Source organism: Tursiops truncatus, chromosome X (assembly GCF_011762595.2).
Source record: "Tursiops truncatus isolate mTurTru1 chromosome X, mTurTru1.mat.Y, whole genome shotgun sequence".
Classification (NCBI taxonomy): Eukaryota; Metazoa; Chordata; class Mammalia; order Artiodactyla; family Delphinidae; genus Tursiops; species Tursiops truncatus.
In genome coordinates this window covers 110,610,475-110,624,302 of record NC_047055.1, presented here as the reverse complement: position 1 = coordinate 110,624,302, position 13,828 = coordinate 110,610,475, and the positions used below count along the sequence as shown (strand labels likewise).

Below are 13,828 nucleotides of genomic sequence, written 5' to 3'. Positions count from 1 at the left end.
AAGAATTAAGGTAACTATCACCAATAGCTGCTAAAGCTATTAGATGAATGGTTGATGGAGAAATTCAGGATAGAGAGACCAGACTGACATCAAATGAACCCAGATATTAATGGTAGCATTGCTAACAGTTGGAAAACCAGATTTTGTGTGCCTCCTGATACCATGCAGTGGGAAGCATATGCTATCAATGATGCCAAAAGAAAAGGAAAAAGGGCCCGTGAGCCATGGCCACTGAGCCTGCACGTCCGGAGCCTGTGCTCTGCAACGGGAGAGGCCACAACAGTGAGAGGCCCGCGTACCACAAAAAAAAAAAAAAACAACCAAAAACAACCATCTGTGTGTATGTACATAGTTGTAAATAAGCACTTGGGCTTCCCTGGTGGCGCAGTGGTTGAGAGTCTGCCTGCTAATGCAGGGGACACGGGTTCGAGCCCTGGTCTGGGAGGACCCCACATGCCGCGGAGCAACTAGGCCCGTGAACCACAACTACTGAGCCTGCGCGTCTGGAGCCTGTGCTCCGCAGCAAGAGAGTCCGCGCACCACGATGAAGAGGGGCCCCTGCTTTGCCACAACTAGAGAAAGCCCTTGCACAGAAACGAAGACCCAACACAGCAAAAATAAATAATTAATAAACTCCTACCCCCAACATCTTAAAAAAAAAAAAGAAAAGGAAAAAAAAATGAACTTGGATCTAATCAAGCCCGTAGTTTTAACACCAGCTTACAGGAAACACGGGGAATAGAGGATCACGGCAATCAATTTTTAACAGCTTGCCTTGCACACTTAATATTCGATTAAACTGATCCTAGAAACACTGAACTGTCAATAACAGAACACTTTCCAAATGTAAGGAGGCACTCATGTGCTTACTACCGGTCTCTTCTGCCAAGATGGCAGCTTCCTCCAAACTGATGTGTTTGAGCATGGCCTGGCATTTGAGTGCAGTGTGCATTTGCTTCAGTTATGTCCCTGTTTGTACCATTTTATATGAGTGGATATTCACACACCTGAATTAACAAAATAGAGCTATAGTCTTTCTAATCATGACAGAGCTGCTAGAAGTTCAGGCATGTGTCTAGATATTGGTAGGAAAAGCTCTCTTCTGAGATCTGCATAAAACCCAGTGAACCTGATAACAAAAACTAGCGTATCTGTGGCTGCCAATGTTGTAGAATTTGTGGGTGTTGCTTTTGTTAGAAATAGTTAAAACTATAAAAAATCTAACTGAATATTTGAAGCCCCTGAAGTACCTTCTAAGTTTTGTGGAACATAGTTTGAAAACCACTGCCATAGTGGAGAAAAGAGTATGCTTTGGTGTTAAAGAGATTGAGGTTTGTGGTTTGGCTTTGTGACTTACTCACTGAATGTGTGTGCAGATTGTTTCACTTCTCCCAGTTTCATTGTCCCCATGTGGAATGAAGGGTGAATTAGAATTTACTTTTCACTGTTGCTGTGAGATTTAAATAGGATGAATTTGGTGACATTTTACAGGATAGATGCTGGTACACAGTAGCACGTGACAAAAGGTACCTTTCTCTTAAAGCATGACTAGGCAACTGGTCAGAACCATTTGGGGAATGTTTGTCTTCAATTTCTGTGCCAAACGTGTCTCAGATCTCAAGTTCAGATGTGCGAGAAATAGCCATTTTCTTTAGTCAGTCAGTCTCATGTCTGACTCTGAGGTCCCACCCCCACCTTTTAGTTGGAAACTGAACCAGTCTAGGCCCTTTCCCACTTCCCGGCTACTCCATTTCTCAGCCTTCTCCTAGGGTATTGGGAGACCCTCTGATCATCTGTTATGTGTTTCTGAAAAGAAACCTGCCATCCCAGCCCATGTAGCCACTTCAAGTGTTCCTCTCCGCTGCTGGGGCCCTGGGCCTCCCAACTCCCTCTCAAATCCTGCCATTTCTAGGGGCATTGATGAGTCCTTCTGCTCGTGAGAAACTTTGACTTCTTTGGCTGCCTAGATCCTGTTTTTGCTCTGGGAGAACTCTCTCTTACCCCCAAATTCTTCTCGCTCAGTGTATTTAGACTTCCTTTTCCATCACATTCTATTTTCCTCAATGTTCTTGGGTTTTGTAATCCCACAAACCCATGGGGATAAGAAAAATGACTCCTTTGGGAAGGCACAGCTCTGTAGGCATACTGCTAGGTGAGCAGGCGGTGCCTTTGGGTGCCTTTCCAATGGGCACATGTATTCCCATGCCAAGAAATGCAGTTTGGCAAGCAGGGGTTGCTCAAACCCACACAGTGGTCCTCTGTAAAGTTCCCCTGTGGCAAGATGGCACAGGATTTGCCACAGACTTAAATGGGAGAAAGGAAATACACAAATACAGGAAATGACAGATTAATGCCTCCCATCATATCTCACTACATGTGTTTCGTTTTTTTTGTGTAAGGAGATACCAAGAATGAGGATTTAAAGGACAATAAAAGACTTTTGAATATACGTGGTCCTGAAAGAGTGTTCGGAATGCCAGGGTTGTCTCAGTATATGTTACCAGAACAGTGACTTGAAGTGATTGTCACCCAGTGCCTGCATTTGTGTGACTCTTAGCAAAATCCGTAAGGATGATAAGGAGAGACTGTCTTGGAAATGAAGTTGTTTCTAACTTTTTTGTCCTTTTCCTGCATCATACTGTGTGAGATGTTTCTTTTTGTATTACTGTTTTGTTTCCTAACCTGTGGTGTATTGCAGTCAGAGAAAAAATTCGTATTTCTGTTCAATGTGTTAGAGTTCCTAAATATATATTATACTTTCTACTTGCAATATTAAGATCAGTTATAAATGCAAGGATTGAAAAACCTCAGACAACATAGTGTCCTAATATTGGCCTCTTGAGAAAGTCTTTTGCCTCAAGAGTTTATCTGGTTCTAATGAGATTTAGTTGACTGACCTTATTCAATCTGTTTGCTGTATTTAAGATGTTCCCTAGAAACTGTAGCAATCTGAAAGTTTAAAACAGGTCTGGTAACTTCACTTGAATCATCTAAACTTTTACAATAAGTGGATTTAACTTCATTTCATCAGAGGGAAGCTTTGGCTTTCTTGATATTGTCTACACAGTTTCCTTTCCTTTGAGACTGAAGCTCAAAAAATTCTCCAAGTGGTCTAAATCTAGTTGAAACCCAAATCATCTTAATCATAATATTATGTTTCATGTTCCTGGCTTACTTAATTTTTGGAAGAAATGGTGGTATATTGGGAATTGGAATAGGATGAAGCCAGGCTGGCTTGTGATTTGGTTGTTTAGGGCCAATTAGCGAAGAAGATTGAACACAGTAATTTGAGGTTTTTAGCAATACACCCAGGCAAGATGGATGTTATGAAAACATCTTTTTCCCCCAACTTACTTAACTTTTTAAATGTGTGAATAAGATTTAAGGTAGAAAATCTGCTGTTGCATTCAGTTTTATTCAGTTTTTGGGCAGTTGCTGATACTCAAGAAAACAGAAAGAACAACCATAGATTTAGAGAAGGCTCTGGAACGTAAACATTTTTTATTTAAAAATTTATATACAGTTAAATTCACTTTTTTTAAAATTCACTTTTTGTGAAGCACAAGTCTGTAAGTTTTTACAAATGCATGGAGTCATGTAATCACCACCATAGGAAAGAGAATAGTCCCATCGCTCCCTCAAAATTTACCTCGTGTTGCCCCTTTGTAGTCATCCACTCTCCCCATCCCCAAACCCTGTTCTCCATCCCTACAGTTTTGCCTCTTTTGGAATGTGATTAAAATTTGCCCATGCTGTTGCATGTATCAGTAGTTCATTCCTTTTTATGAGTGAGTAGTAGTCCATTGTGTATCACAGTTTATCCATTTGCCAGTTGAAGAACATTTGGGTTGTTTCTAGTTTGGGGCAATAATGAATAAAGTTACATGCAGGTTTTTGCATGAGCGTAAGTTTCATTTCTCTTGGGTAAATAGCTAGGAAGTGAGATTGCTCGGTCACATGTAGGTGTATGTTCAATTTTACAAGAAACCGTCAAACCAATTTCCAAAGTGGCTCTGGCATGTTGCATTCCCAACAACAGTGTGTGAATGATCTAGTTTTTCTACATCCTCACCAGCACTTGGCATTATAAGTTTTTTTTGTTTTTGTTTTTTTTGCCATCCTAGTACATGTACAGTGGTGTTCCATTGTGGGTTTAGTTTACATTTTGCTAATGACTAGTGATGTTCAGCATCTTTTCATTAATTTATTTTCCGTTTGAATTTTTTTTTTGGTGAAGTGTTTGTTCAGATCTTTTGTCCAGTTTTAAATTGGGTTGTTTGTTTTCTTATCGAGTTGTGAGGACTCTTTATATATGCTGGATACAAGTCCTTTGTCATATATGTGATTTTCAAATTTTTCTCCCTGTCTGTAGCTTGTCTTTTTCATTCTCTTAACAATGTCTTTCACAGAGCAAAAATATTTAATGATGATGAAGTCCAATTTATTTTTTCTTTTATGGATCTGCTTTTGGTGTCTAAGAACTCTTTGTCTAACCCCAGGTCAAAGATTTTCCCCTGTTTTCTCCTAGAAGTTTTATAGTGTTAGTTTTTACATGTAGGTCTATGATCCATTTTGAATTAATTTTTGTACAAGTTGTGAGGTGTGGGTTGAGATTCATTTTTTTTGGCAGATGGATGTCTGATTGTTGTAGCTCATTTTCTGAAAAGACTGTATTCTTCCCTTTGATCGCCTTTAAGGTGCTGAAAGTTTTTTTTAATTTTTAAAAATATTTATTTTCTTTAATTTTTTGGCTGTATCAGGTCTTAGTTGTGGCATGCAGGATCTTTGTTGCGGCATGCGGGATCTTTTGTTGCGGCATGCGGGATCTTTTGTTGTGGTGAGGGCTTCTCTTGTTGTGGCATGCGGGTTTTCTCTCTCTAGTTGTGGCGCTCAGGCTCCAGGGCACTTGGGCTCTGTAGTTTGCAGCACGCGGGCTCTCTCGTTGAGGCGTGCGAGCTCAGTAGTTGTGGTGCATGGGCTTAGCTGCCCCGCAGCATGTGGGATCTTAGTCCCCTGACCAGGGATCGAACCCACGTCCCCTGCATTGGAAGGCGAATTCTTTACCACTGGACCACCAGCAAAGTCCCAGTGCTGCAAGTTTTAATTCAAGAAATTATGCTATACTTTTCTATAATAATAATTCTAGATCTATAGTTGTCTGATTATTGTTTGTATTTTTATTACCTATCTTAAACTTTCCAGAGAGGGTTCTAAAGTTTGCAAAGATTTCTCAAAACAAAATTATTATTGATTCCTTTCCCCCCCAAAATGGTGCAATACAGTATTTTAGGGAGAGGGAGGTGCACAGTCTGGTTAATCAGCTTGATGTGGATTGGCATTTTGCAAAATACTGCAGTGAGAAGAATAGTGGATCTGGTGATGGAAGACAATGATTCTCCTCTGAGCTCTGCCCAACTGTGTCACCTTGGGGAAGTCACATGACTTCTTTGGATTTCGTTTCTCCACCCACCAAATAAGGGGGAAAGTCAGATAATCTCTAAGACCTTTTCCAACTCAAATATTATAGCTTTGATGCTATTCAGTATTGTTAGAAACTCAAAAGGATTAGAAACCATGAATCAGGGGAGGAGGGGCAGGTCTCTGATACTGTATAACAGTCATTGCTGAAGTGCCTACTTGCATGTAGCTCTGATTGCATTGAATTGTTTTTGTAACGGTAACACATGCTCTAAATATGGCTGGTATGCAGATCTCATGACTCTTGTTAATAACATGGTACCTAAGAATTTACAGTGCAAGCAAATGCTTTGTTTTTTGTTTCAACAGCTGGACCAAGCAGCGCTCTCCCTAGCCGTGAGGGAAGACTACCTTGATAATAGCACAGAAGCCAAGTCTGTAAGTTTTACTCATTCAACTCTGTATCTTGTCAGGCATTTTTGGGTTCATAAATTGTTCTCACATTCCCAACTCTTTACTAGAATTGAGCAGTGTGGGTGTTTGATGACCATATTCCCAATGTAGGAAGCAAAGGCCTTTCATTTCGGCAGATAAATGACACTCCCTGTTTTCTGGAAGTCTGAAAATGAAGGCTGTATGAGTCCCTGTGCTCAGTGCCCTCATGATCAAGCTGGGAAGACAGCACACCCAAATTGAGTAACCAAAGAATGAGCTTGCAGCCATTCCTCAGAAGTGCAGAGAGCTCACAGTATATTGCAGCAGCATGGGCGTGGACACCCAGTCGACCAGTGGTTCCCAAATTGTACTGCTAAGAACCACCTGGGAAGCTTCTAGTAAATGTCCATTCTTGGGCCTCAGCAATGGAAAGTCCGATTTAGTAGACTTGAAGTGAGGCCCAGGAATCTTTTTTTAACTGGTGCCCCAGGTTAATTTAAGGTTAATGAGAACCAGATGGGATAAATCTGGTCTGACTTCTTGGGTTGGCTTGGAGACCTAGGAGTTTCCTGGAGGTTGGATTAGAGCTGGTTCATTCCTAACACTTTCAATTCATTTTGGAACCTCTGTTGAGCTTCCAGAGGAGCCTCAGACCCAGGGGAACCTTGACCAGGGAGTGCTCGGGTTTCTGGCCTAGCCTGAGAATGCAGGAACTTCGACAGGGAAGTGCTGGCTCACAGTGGAAGTGCCTGCTCCTTTGCTGATAGGAAAGCCTATATCTAGGAGGCTCTGGAGGGCAGGAAGCTAGCCGAGATCCTAGGCACCTTTCTGGCTGAGGACACTCATGGAAGAAGGTTGGCGAGTTTTCCTTCTTGAAAGTGGACAGAATGAACTTTTGCCAATCTGGGGAACCTCTGTTTCTGCTGGGGTCACCACCCTACAAGCAGCCATGCTTGAAATCTTATCCCTGTCCTGTAACCAGTCAGTCCTGTAGACTCTGCCTTCAAAGTATCTCTTCCACCTAGTCCCTCCTTTCTGTCCTTACTGCCCTAGGGCAGACCCCTGTTAAGTCTCCTTTTAGCTGTTCCCTCCTCCCCTCATTCCATTGCCTCCTTAGCACCACCACTTGACAAGTTCTCTTCTCAAAGTACAGCTCCCAGAGTGCTTTTGCTCACAAGCTAGACTCTAAATTCTGTAGAGGGAGGGAGTTCAAGGCCTCTTCATGACCTGGTCCCAAACCACCTTTGCTGTCTCACCTATTTTTTTTTTTTTTTTTTTGGTATGCGGGCCTCTCACTGTTGTGGCCTCTCCCGTTGCGGAGCACAGGCTCCGGAAGCGCAGGCTCAGTGGCCATGGCTCACGGGCCCAGCCGCTCCGTGGCATGTGGGATCTTCCCAGACCGGGGCACAAACCCGTGTCCCCTGCATCGGCAGGCGGACTCTCAACCACTGCGCCACCAGGGAAGCCCTGTCTCACCTATTTTTATTCTTCCCCCAACAAAGCAGCTTGCACACCTCACAGGAGGACTCCTCAGCGCTTCTGAACCAGTCTCCTTTAACTGCTATGTCCCCGGTTTCTTGAGGCTGGAATTTTCCAGTTCTTGAGTTTCTAAGCACTTAGCAGCTTTATTAAGGACCTCATTTTGGTCTTGCTAGTATTACAGTTAGTAATGATGTGTTTATCTCCCTCACAGGGTCACACTGAGAACCAGACTCAAGTATTATTTAATTTTTCATCTGTACCTCCCATGTGCACAGAAGGCCTAGCAAGATATCGTGCATATGTATTGATTGAATAAATATTTTTGGAATTGAACTGAGATTTGCAAAACATTTCTAAGACTATTTGTGAATCTTGCTTACTGATTCAACAAATAATTATTAAGGGCCTGCTATATGCTAAGCACCATGCAGGTCTCGAGATCATAAACATCATTTGCTATGCAAAATCAAGGTTACATTAGGAAATCTTATTCCCATAGCATAACTGTGAAACAGTTTAATACCCAGTGTATTGAGTTCTCACAAATATATCTGGAAGGAGAGGTGACCCCCCAACAAAATTCCTTAGTTTCCACAAAGTAAGGTCCCCCTCTCCAATAGTATGTGAATAGCCTGAAAATGGGTTTATGAACATGCAGGGAGGAAATTTTATATTTGCTAGGTTTCTCTTCATCATTCTTCTCTTCTTTCCCTTCTTTCTTCCCTGGGCTAGTGAGGAGAACTCTGTAAAAACCATACAAAACTGAAAAGACATAGGGCTTCGATCACTGGTCTTTTGTTTTTAGTGTGGAGGTGGGTAAATTGAGCTGGAAGAGAATAAATCACAGTTCCCATTAGTCTTCATGGATCATGCCTCCTGCTTTTAGCGACAGTTCTTTCCCATTATTTTATTAAAGTGTCACTTGCCTGAAAAGAGGAGTCTGACCTTTAACTTTCTGTTCTGGGCTCATTTGTAGATGTTTCATGTATCCATAATATCGCTAGTTGCCAGCAAACTAATTCTCTTGATCCTTGGTGGCCAGACATTTCTGTCTCATGGAAACAGTACCCAAGTAGCCATCATTCTTCTTTGTCCCAAGGTGGAAGGTGGGTGGTTGGTATTGGATGATGCCTGTACCATACTTCGAGTACAGAGTGAAAAGGAAGGGCATTTATTTCCACTTGCTGTTTCTGCTCTTCCGTGTCCCTGAAACATACTTCCTAATAGGCTGATGTCATGGTCACTTGCTTCTTTATCTCTTACAGTATCGGGACGCCCTTTACAAGTTCATGGTGGATACTGCCGTACTTTTGGGAGCTAATAGCTCCCGAGCAGAGCATGACATGAAGTCGGTGCTTAGGTTGGAAATTAAGATAGCTGAGGTAAATCTTAATCTAAAATCTGTTTTTTTTTCTTCTCTTTATTTTAAAGGCAATATATCTTGAATGAAAATATATTTTAAAAAATCATTCTGTGGCATTGTTCTTTGGGTTCAAGGTAGAACCTATAGCATCCCCCTCTGGGAAGTAACAGGAAGAAAAACCGTGACAGAAAGAAGAGCTCTTCATTCCTTCTACCTCTCTGCTTGAAGCCCATTCAGTGTCCACATGCTGCTCAGCTGTGGCCAAAGAATAGCAGCAGGGAGAGGCTCTATGTTTTCCTAGAGGAACTCCTGTTTGGCCTCAACTGAAGAATATATATTTGATAAATCGTTATTGATTTGGCTTGAGTGGAACGTTATTTTTAGTCTAGTCTACTCTTTACACCATTCCTACTCAGAAGTCAATCTGATCTAAGATAGGGGCTTTGGGAAGTCTATCCACCCATACTGGACACATAATTTGATGTAGAAAGTGTATAGGGCAGGCTGGTAAGCATTTATTAGCTTCCTTTCTAGTGCTACTTTGTACCTACCCCTGGTTTTCATTCTTTTCTTGCCCCACTCTAATGAATGTCATTGTGTCATATGCTGTGTTCTGTGTAAGTCACCTTTTAAATTTTTTCAGGCTCATGGTGGAGGCAAAAAGGTACAAGAACAAACTTGAGGGAGAATAATCAGAGATCCTAAATGGTTAGCTTTGTTCAAAGAATAACTTTTCTAGAAGAACAAAGAATAAAATCTCTATACATTCCCAGGACCGGAGGGAACAAATATGGTGAAATTTGCTTGTGGAGATACACTGTAGTGAAAAAAATGATACTTTTGTCAAGAAGTGGTTGCATATAGGTTGGTAGTCTTCTATAACAGAAGTTGGTAAAAATCCTGAAGTGCATGGGAGTCCAAGTGTTGCTTGGTTTTGTGTTTGGCGAGGTGCGGTGGGGTGTTGAAGTGAGGAGTAGGCTGATGGGGTCAGGAGGAATTGGCCTCTTGGCTGCCGTGGTGTACTTGTGTATCTTTCTGTAGACCCCTAGTTGCAGAGCAAAAAGTTCATCCCTGCATGTCACCTTTGAAGAGCGCAAAGACTGCTGCAGATGTTCTGGAGTCAAAGACTGTGCCTCTGAACCAGTCTAGAGGCCATCTGGATTCCCTTCCCAGGCAAATAGGAGACCCAGCAATCTAATTTGGACCGAAGCTCTGATACAGCGGGAAAGGCCTTGCCTTGAGCCAGCGATCTGGACCAAAAAGGGAACTAAAAACAGCTGGGCTGAGGCAAGACTGGGAATTATCAAGAGGTTAAATGAAGTGACAAATCCATGGGGTGGGAGAGTAGCTGGCAGAGAGCTGAAAACAGCTCTGAAGTCAAAGGGCTGCAGCCTGGACCTGCAAGACTGAGTAGAGGGAGGAGGAGTGTGAACATTCTCTGAGGCAATGATTTATTAATCAATAGAGCCAGGAGAGTGCTTGTGAGTTATAGGAAGTCTCTCCTGTGGAGTGTGAGGAGAGAGAAGCTGAGGACACCGAAGCATTTAGAAAAGAGGGGTAGATGTCTGCCACTCAGCCTTCTATGATTTTGTCTTGACAAATCCATGGTGTGTGGGTTTTTGGCCAGCCGGCAATGCTTATATATGTCTCTTACATCTCAGGTCACTAGGCACCTTCAAAAATTAGTGGGGCATGTCATCCTAGGGAAACTTCTAAAGCTGGGGAGACAGGACAACGTAGTCAAGCCCCCCCGCCAAAAAAAAAAGTTCTTGTAAACACAGCCATGGAAGTGTGCATTCAGCCATTCCCAGCTAGGGATGTGTGCATAAGGGGAGGTCTTGTTGATGGCGTGGCCCTTGGGATTAGAGCCAAGTGGAGTTGTGTTTGCTTTTTTTTAAAAAAAAATTTATTTATTTATTTATTTTTGGCGGTGTTGGGTCTTCATTGCTGCACGCAGGCTTTCTCTAGTTGAGGCGAGCGGGGACTACTCTTCGTTGTGCGTGGGCTTCTCATTGCAGTGGCTTCTCTTGTTGCAGAGGATGCAACATGTGGGCTTCAGTAGTTGTGGCTCGTGGGCTCAGTAGTTGTGGCTCACGGGCTCTAGAGTGCAGGCTCAGTAGTTGTGGCTCGTGGGCTCTAGAGCGCTGGCTCAGTAGTTGTGGCACACAGGCTTAGTTGCTCCGTGGCATGTGGGATCTTCCCGGACCAGGGCTCGAACCCGTGTCCCCTGCATTGGCATTCTTAACCAGTGCGCCACTAGGGAAGCCCCCAAGTGGAGTTTAATTGGAAAGACTTGAAAAAGAAAACGAATCATAGGCAAAGTGTTGAATTACGGTTCAGACCATGAGGGTGGTGTTGATGGATACGGGTGCAAGGGTAGGAGAGTCCTGTGTGAGTTGGAAGGTGGCAAGTTTAATGCAAGGGAATCAGATGATGGATGGTCTTAAGGCAAAATCATGATGTGCTCAGGGGCATGGGGAGCTACTGCCTGTCCACGGGAGTGATTAAGATGGCCCTTGAGGAAGATGATTGTTGTTGCTCTTCTCAGACTAAACATGGCAGAAGCTAGAAGCTTAGATTTGGTGTTGCCAAAATGGCCAAGAACATAAGTATTGGGAATGAAGGAGTGTGAAGAGTCAGGGCTGTAGATGCAGACTTGGCAATATGTCTGGGTGATAACTGAACCCCTACCCCTAGCACTGGGGCCAGGGGAATCTCAAGGCCAGAGAAACCAGAGGGAAGAGGGGAAGTGAGGGAATGAGCTGTTGACAGAATGGTCACAGGTGGCAGTGGTGTCCAGATAGTCTAGTGCTCTTCAGTGAGAATGTTCCCCTAGGGATGAAGGGGTGGCCTGTAGTCCATGAACTATGGAGGTCATTACCTGGACACCACAGGTGAAGGTGGGATGTTTGTCTCAATTGCTCAACCTTAGTTTGGCTGTCAAGCCCGAGCCAGTAACAGGTTTTGTCCATCCGCGTTATAGGGATGGGAGGGATTCGAGTAGTTATTTTTGTACCGAGGACAGTGTTTCACACTGAGCAGGACAGCAAAGTTTCTTTTTATTTTCTTAATCTTGCCTGAAGTGATATCTTTTTTTCTTCTCTCCCAGGTTCGGCACCACACCAAAATCTTGAAAAAGTTTATGATACTATGCAGATGTTTTGGCACATGTAGAAAGTAGTCATGCAGTAAGAAATGGTTCATTTGAAAAAAATAACCAAAGTCTCTTTCCAACAGATAATGATTCCACATGAAAACCGAACCAGTGAGGCCATGTACAACAAAATGAACATTTCCCAACTGAGTGCTATGATTCCCCAGGTTGGTGAAAATGATCCAGGAAATTGTATCTTAACTGGTCATTTGACAAGCGATTCTGTTTCACCTGTGTGTAAAATTTTGCCTCGTGAAACCTGCCATTGGTCTTCTTGCTCATCATCATCTTTGTCAGTCATCACATAAAATATCCCTTGTCTGTGCGTCAGGATGCTTTCTGCCATAGGGAATAGAAAACTTTTCCAAGAGTGGCTTAAAAACTTCAAGCCCGTTTTCTTACATGACAGAAGTCTAGACATAGGCGGCTGTTGGTGTTGGTTTAGCTGTTGCACAATGTTATCAAAGATCCAAGTTCTTTCTTTCCGCTCCACTCTTCTTAGTGTGTTGGCTTTTTGACTTCATGTTTGATGACTCAAGGTTGTAAGGTGGCTGCCACAGCTGCATATGTCACATCTGCCTTCAGAGCAGGAAGAAGGTGGAAGCACCAGTATGGCCCATGTGTAACTCTTCTACCAGGAAAAACCAAAGCCTTTCCAGGTGTCTTCCCTTTATTTCTTATCAAGTAGGATTGGGGCACATGGCCATCCCCACCTACAGGCTAGGCTGGGCAAGTGAGTGACTGGTTTTCCTTTTCAATAGTGGAGGCAGGCAAGGGAGGAAAAGAAGGGAAGACTGGGGGTGACTTTTGGGGTAGCCAGGTAAGAACGCCAAGATAGTGATGCTGTGAAGAGGGGACACATGTTACTTTTTGTTGCTGCTTGTTTCCCTCTGTGTAAGAAAGGCTATGCCAGAGGGAAGAGCAGAAATGTAATGGGGCATCTCTCTCTGTGTGGACAGGAGAGTGAATGAGTAGGGAGTGGGGGAGAGTGCAGGGAGAAGGGAGGTGAGGGCTAGCGCAGGAGGGAGGGAGAGTGCAAGAAGGAAGGAGGGAGAGCCTAGGAGAGAAGGGAACGGAAGGAAGAGAGGGAGGGGGAGAGTGGAGGAGGCAGGGAGAGTGCTGGAGAGGCCAGGGGAGCGAGTGTGCGCATTACTGGGGGCGTGTGTGCGCGCACGTGTGGTGCATATGCAGACGGTACAGAGCACACTTTCCATTTACCATTCAGGCAGTAGGTCTGGTCTGGGTGGCAGTGATCAGGAATTTATTTTCTAGATTTGAGCAGTTGAATGTTTAATTATTTGGTCTGAAGTCACAAGCAATGGATTACATTCAACTGGCTCTATTTGCCTTTCTCCTTGATTCTTGCCCCCCAGGGGTTCTCTCACTATGTTGTTTTTCTCTCTCTCCTCAGTTTGACTGGCTGGGCTTCATCAAGAAGGTCATTGATGTCAGACTCTACCCCGAACTGAAAGACATCGGCCCCTCAGAGAATGTGGTGGTCCGTGTCCCTCAGTACTTTAAGGATTTGTTTAGGATATTAGGCTCTGAGAGGAAGAAGTAAGAGCTTTTTTGTGCATTTTACTGTGACTTTTATTTTTCCTTTTAAATTATAAGGTCTTCCCTCTCATGTCCTTTGAAAACTGTTTTTAAAGAAAGTTACATCAAAAGAGTCTTAGGGAAAGTCATGGTGCCCTTTGTGACAAATGGGCCGAAACCATCATCTGGTGTAATTTATTTGCTATGATGACAACAAATACGCAGTGTTTTTGCCCCTTATTTCTGGTCTTTCTCCATATTTTCTCTCTGAAAGCCTAAATTGTTTATTAGTTTTGGGAACTAGTCATATAATGATGTTATTTTCTGAGCTTTCTATATGAACATCTTTGTTTTTCCCCAGTTCATTCTCGGTCTTTTGCTGTTTTTTTCTGGTTTCTTTTAAGTCAATAAGTCACTCTGTGGCAATAAACCAAAGTACC

At 43.2% G+C, this 13,828-nt stretch overlaps 1 protein-coding gene across 1 annotated transcript in view; it reads left to right on the top strand.

Annotated features, from left to right (window-relative positions):
* Positions 1-13,828, top strand: part of PHEX (phosphate regulating endopeptidase X-linked) — a 203,805-nt gene that overhangs the window by 45,686 nt on the left and 144,291 nt on the right. The window contains exons 7-10 of the mRNA XM_019927702.3: positions 5,788-5,856; positions 8,601-8,717; positions 11,936-12,019; positions 13,264-13,409. Coding sequence (XP_019783261.1) covers positions 5,788-5,856; positions 8,601-8,717; positions 11,936-12,019; positions 13,264-13,409 — 416 coding nt within the window. The remainder of the gene's footprint in view (positions 1-5,787; positions 5,857-8,600; positions 8,718-11,935; positions 12,020-13,263; positions 13,410-13,828) is intronic.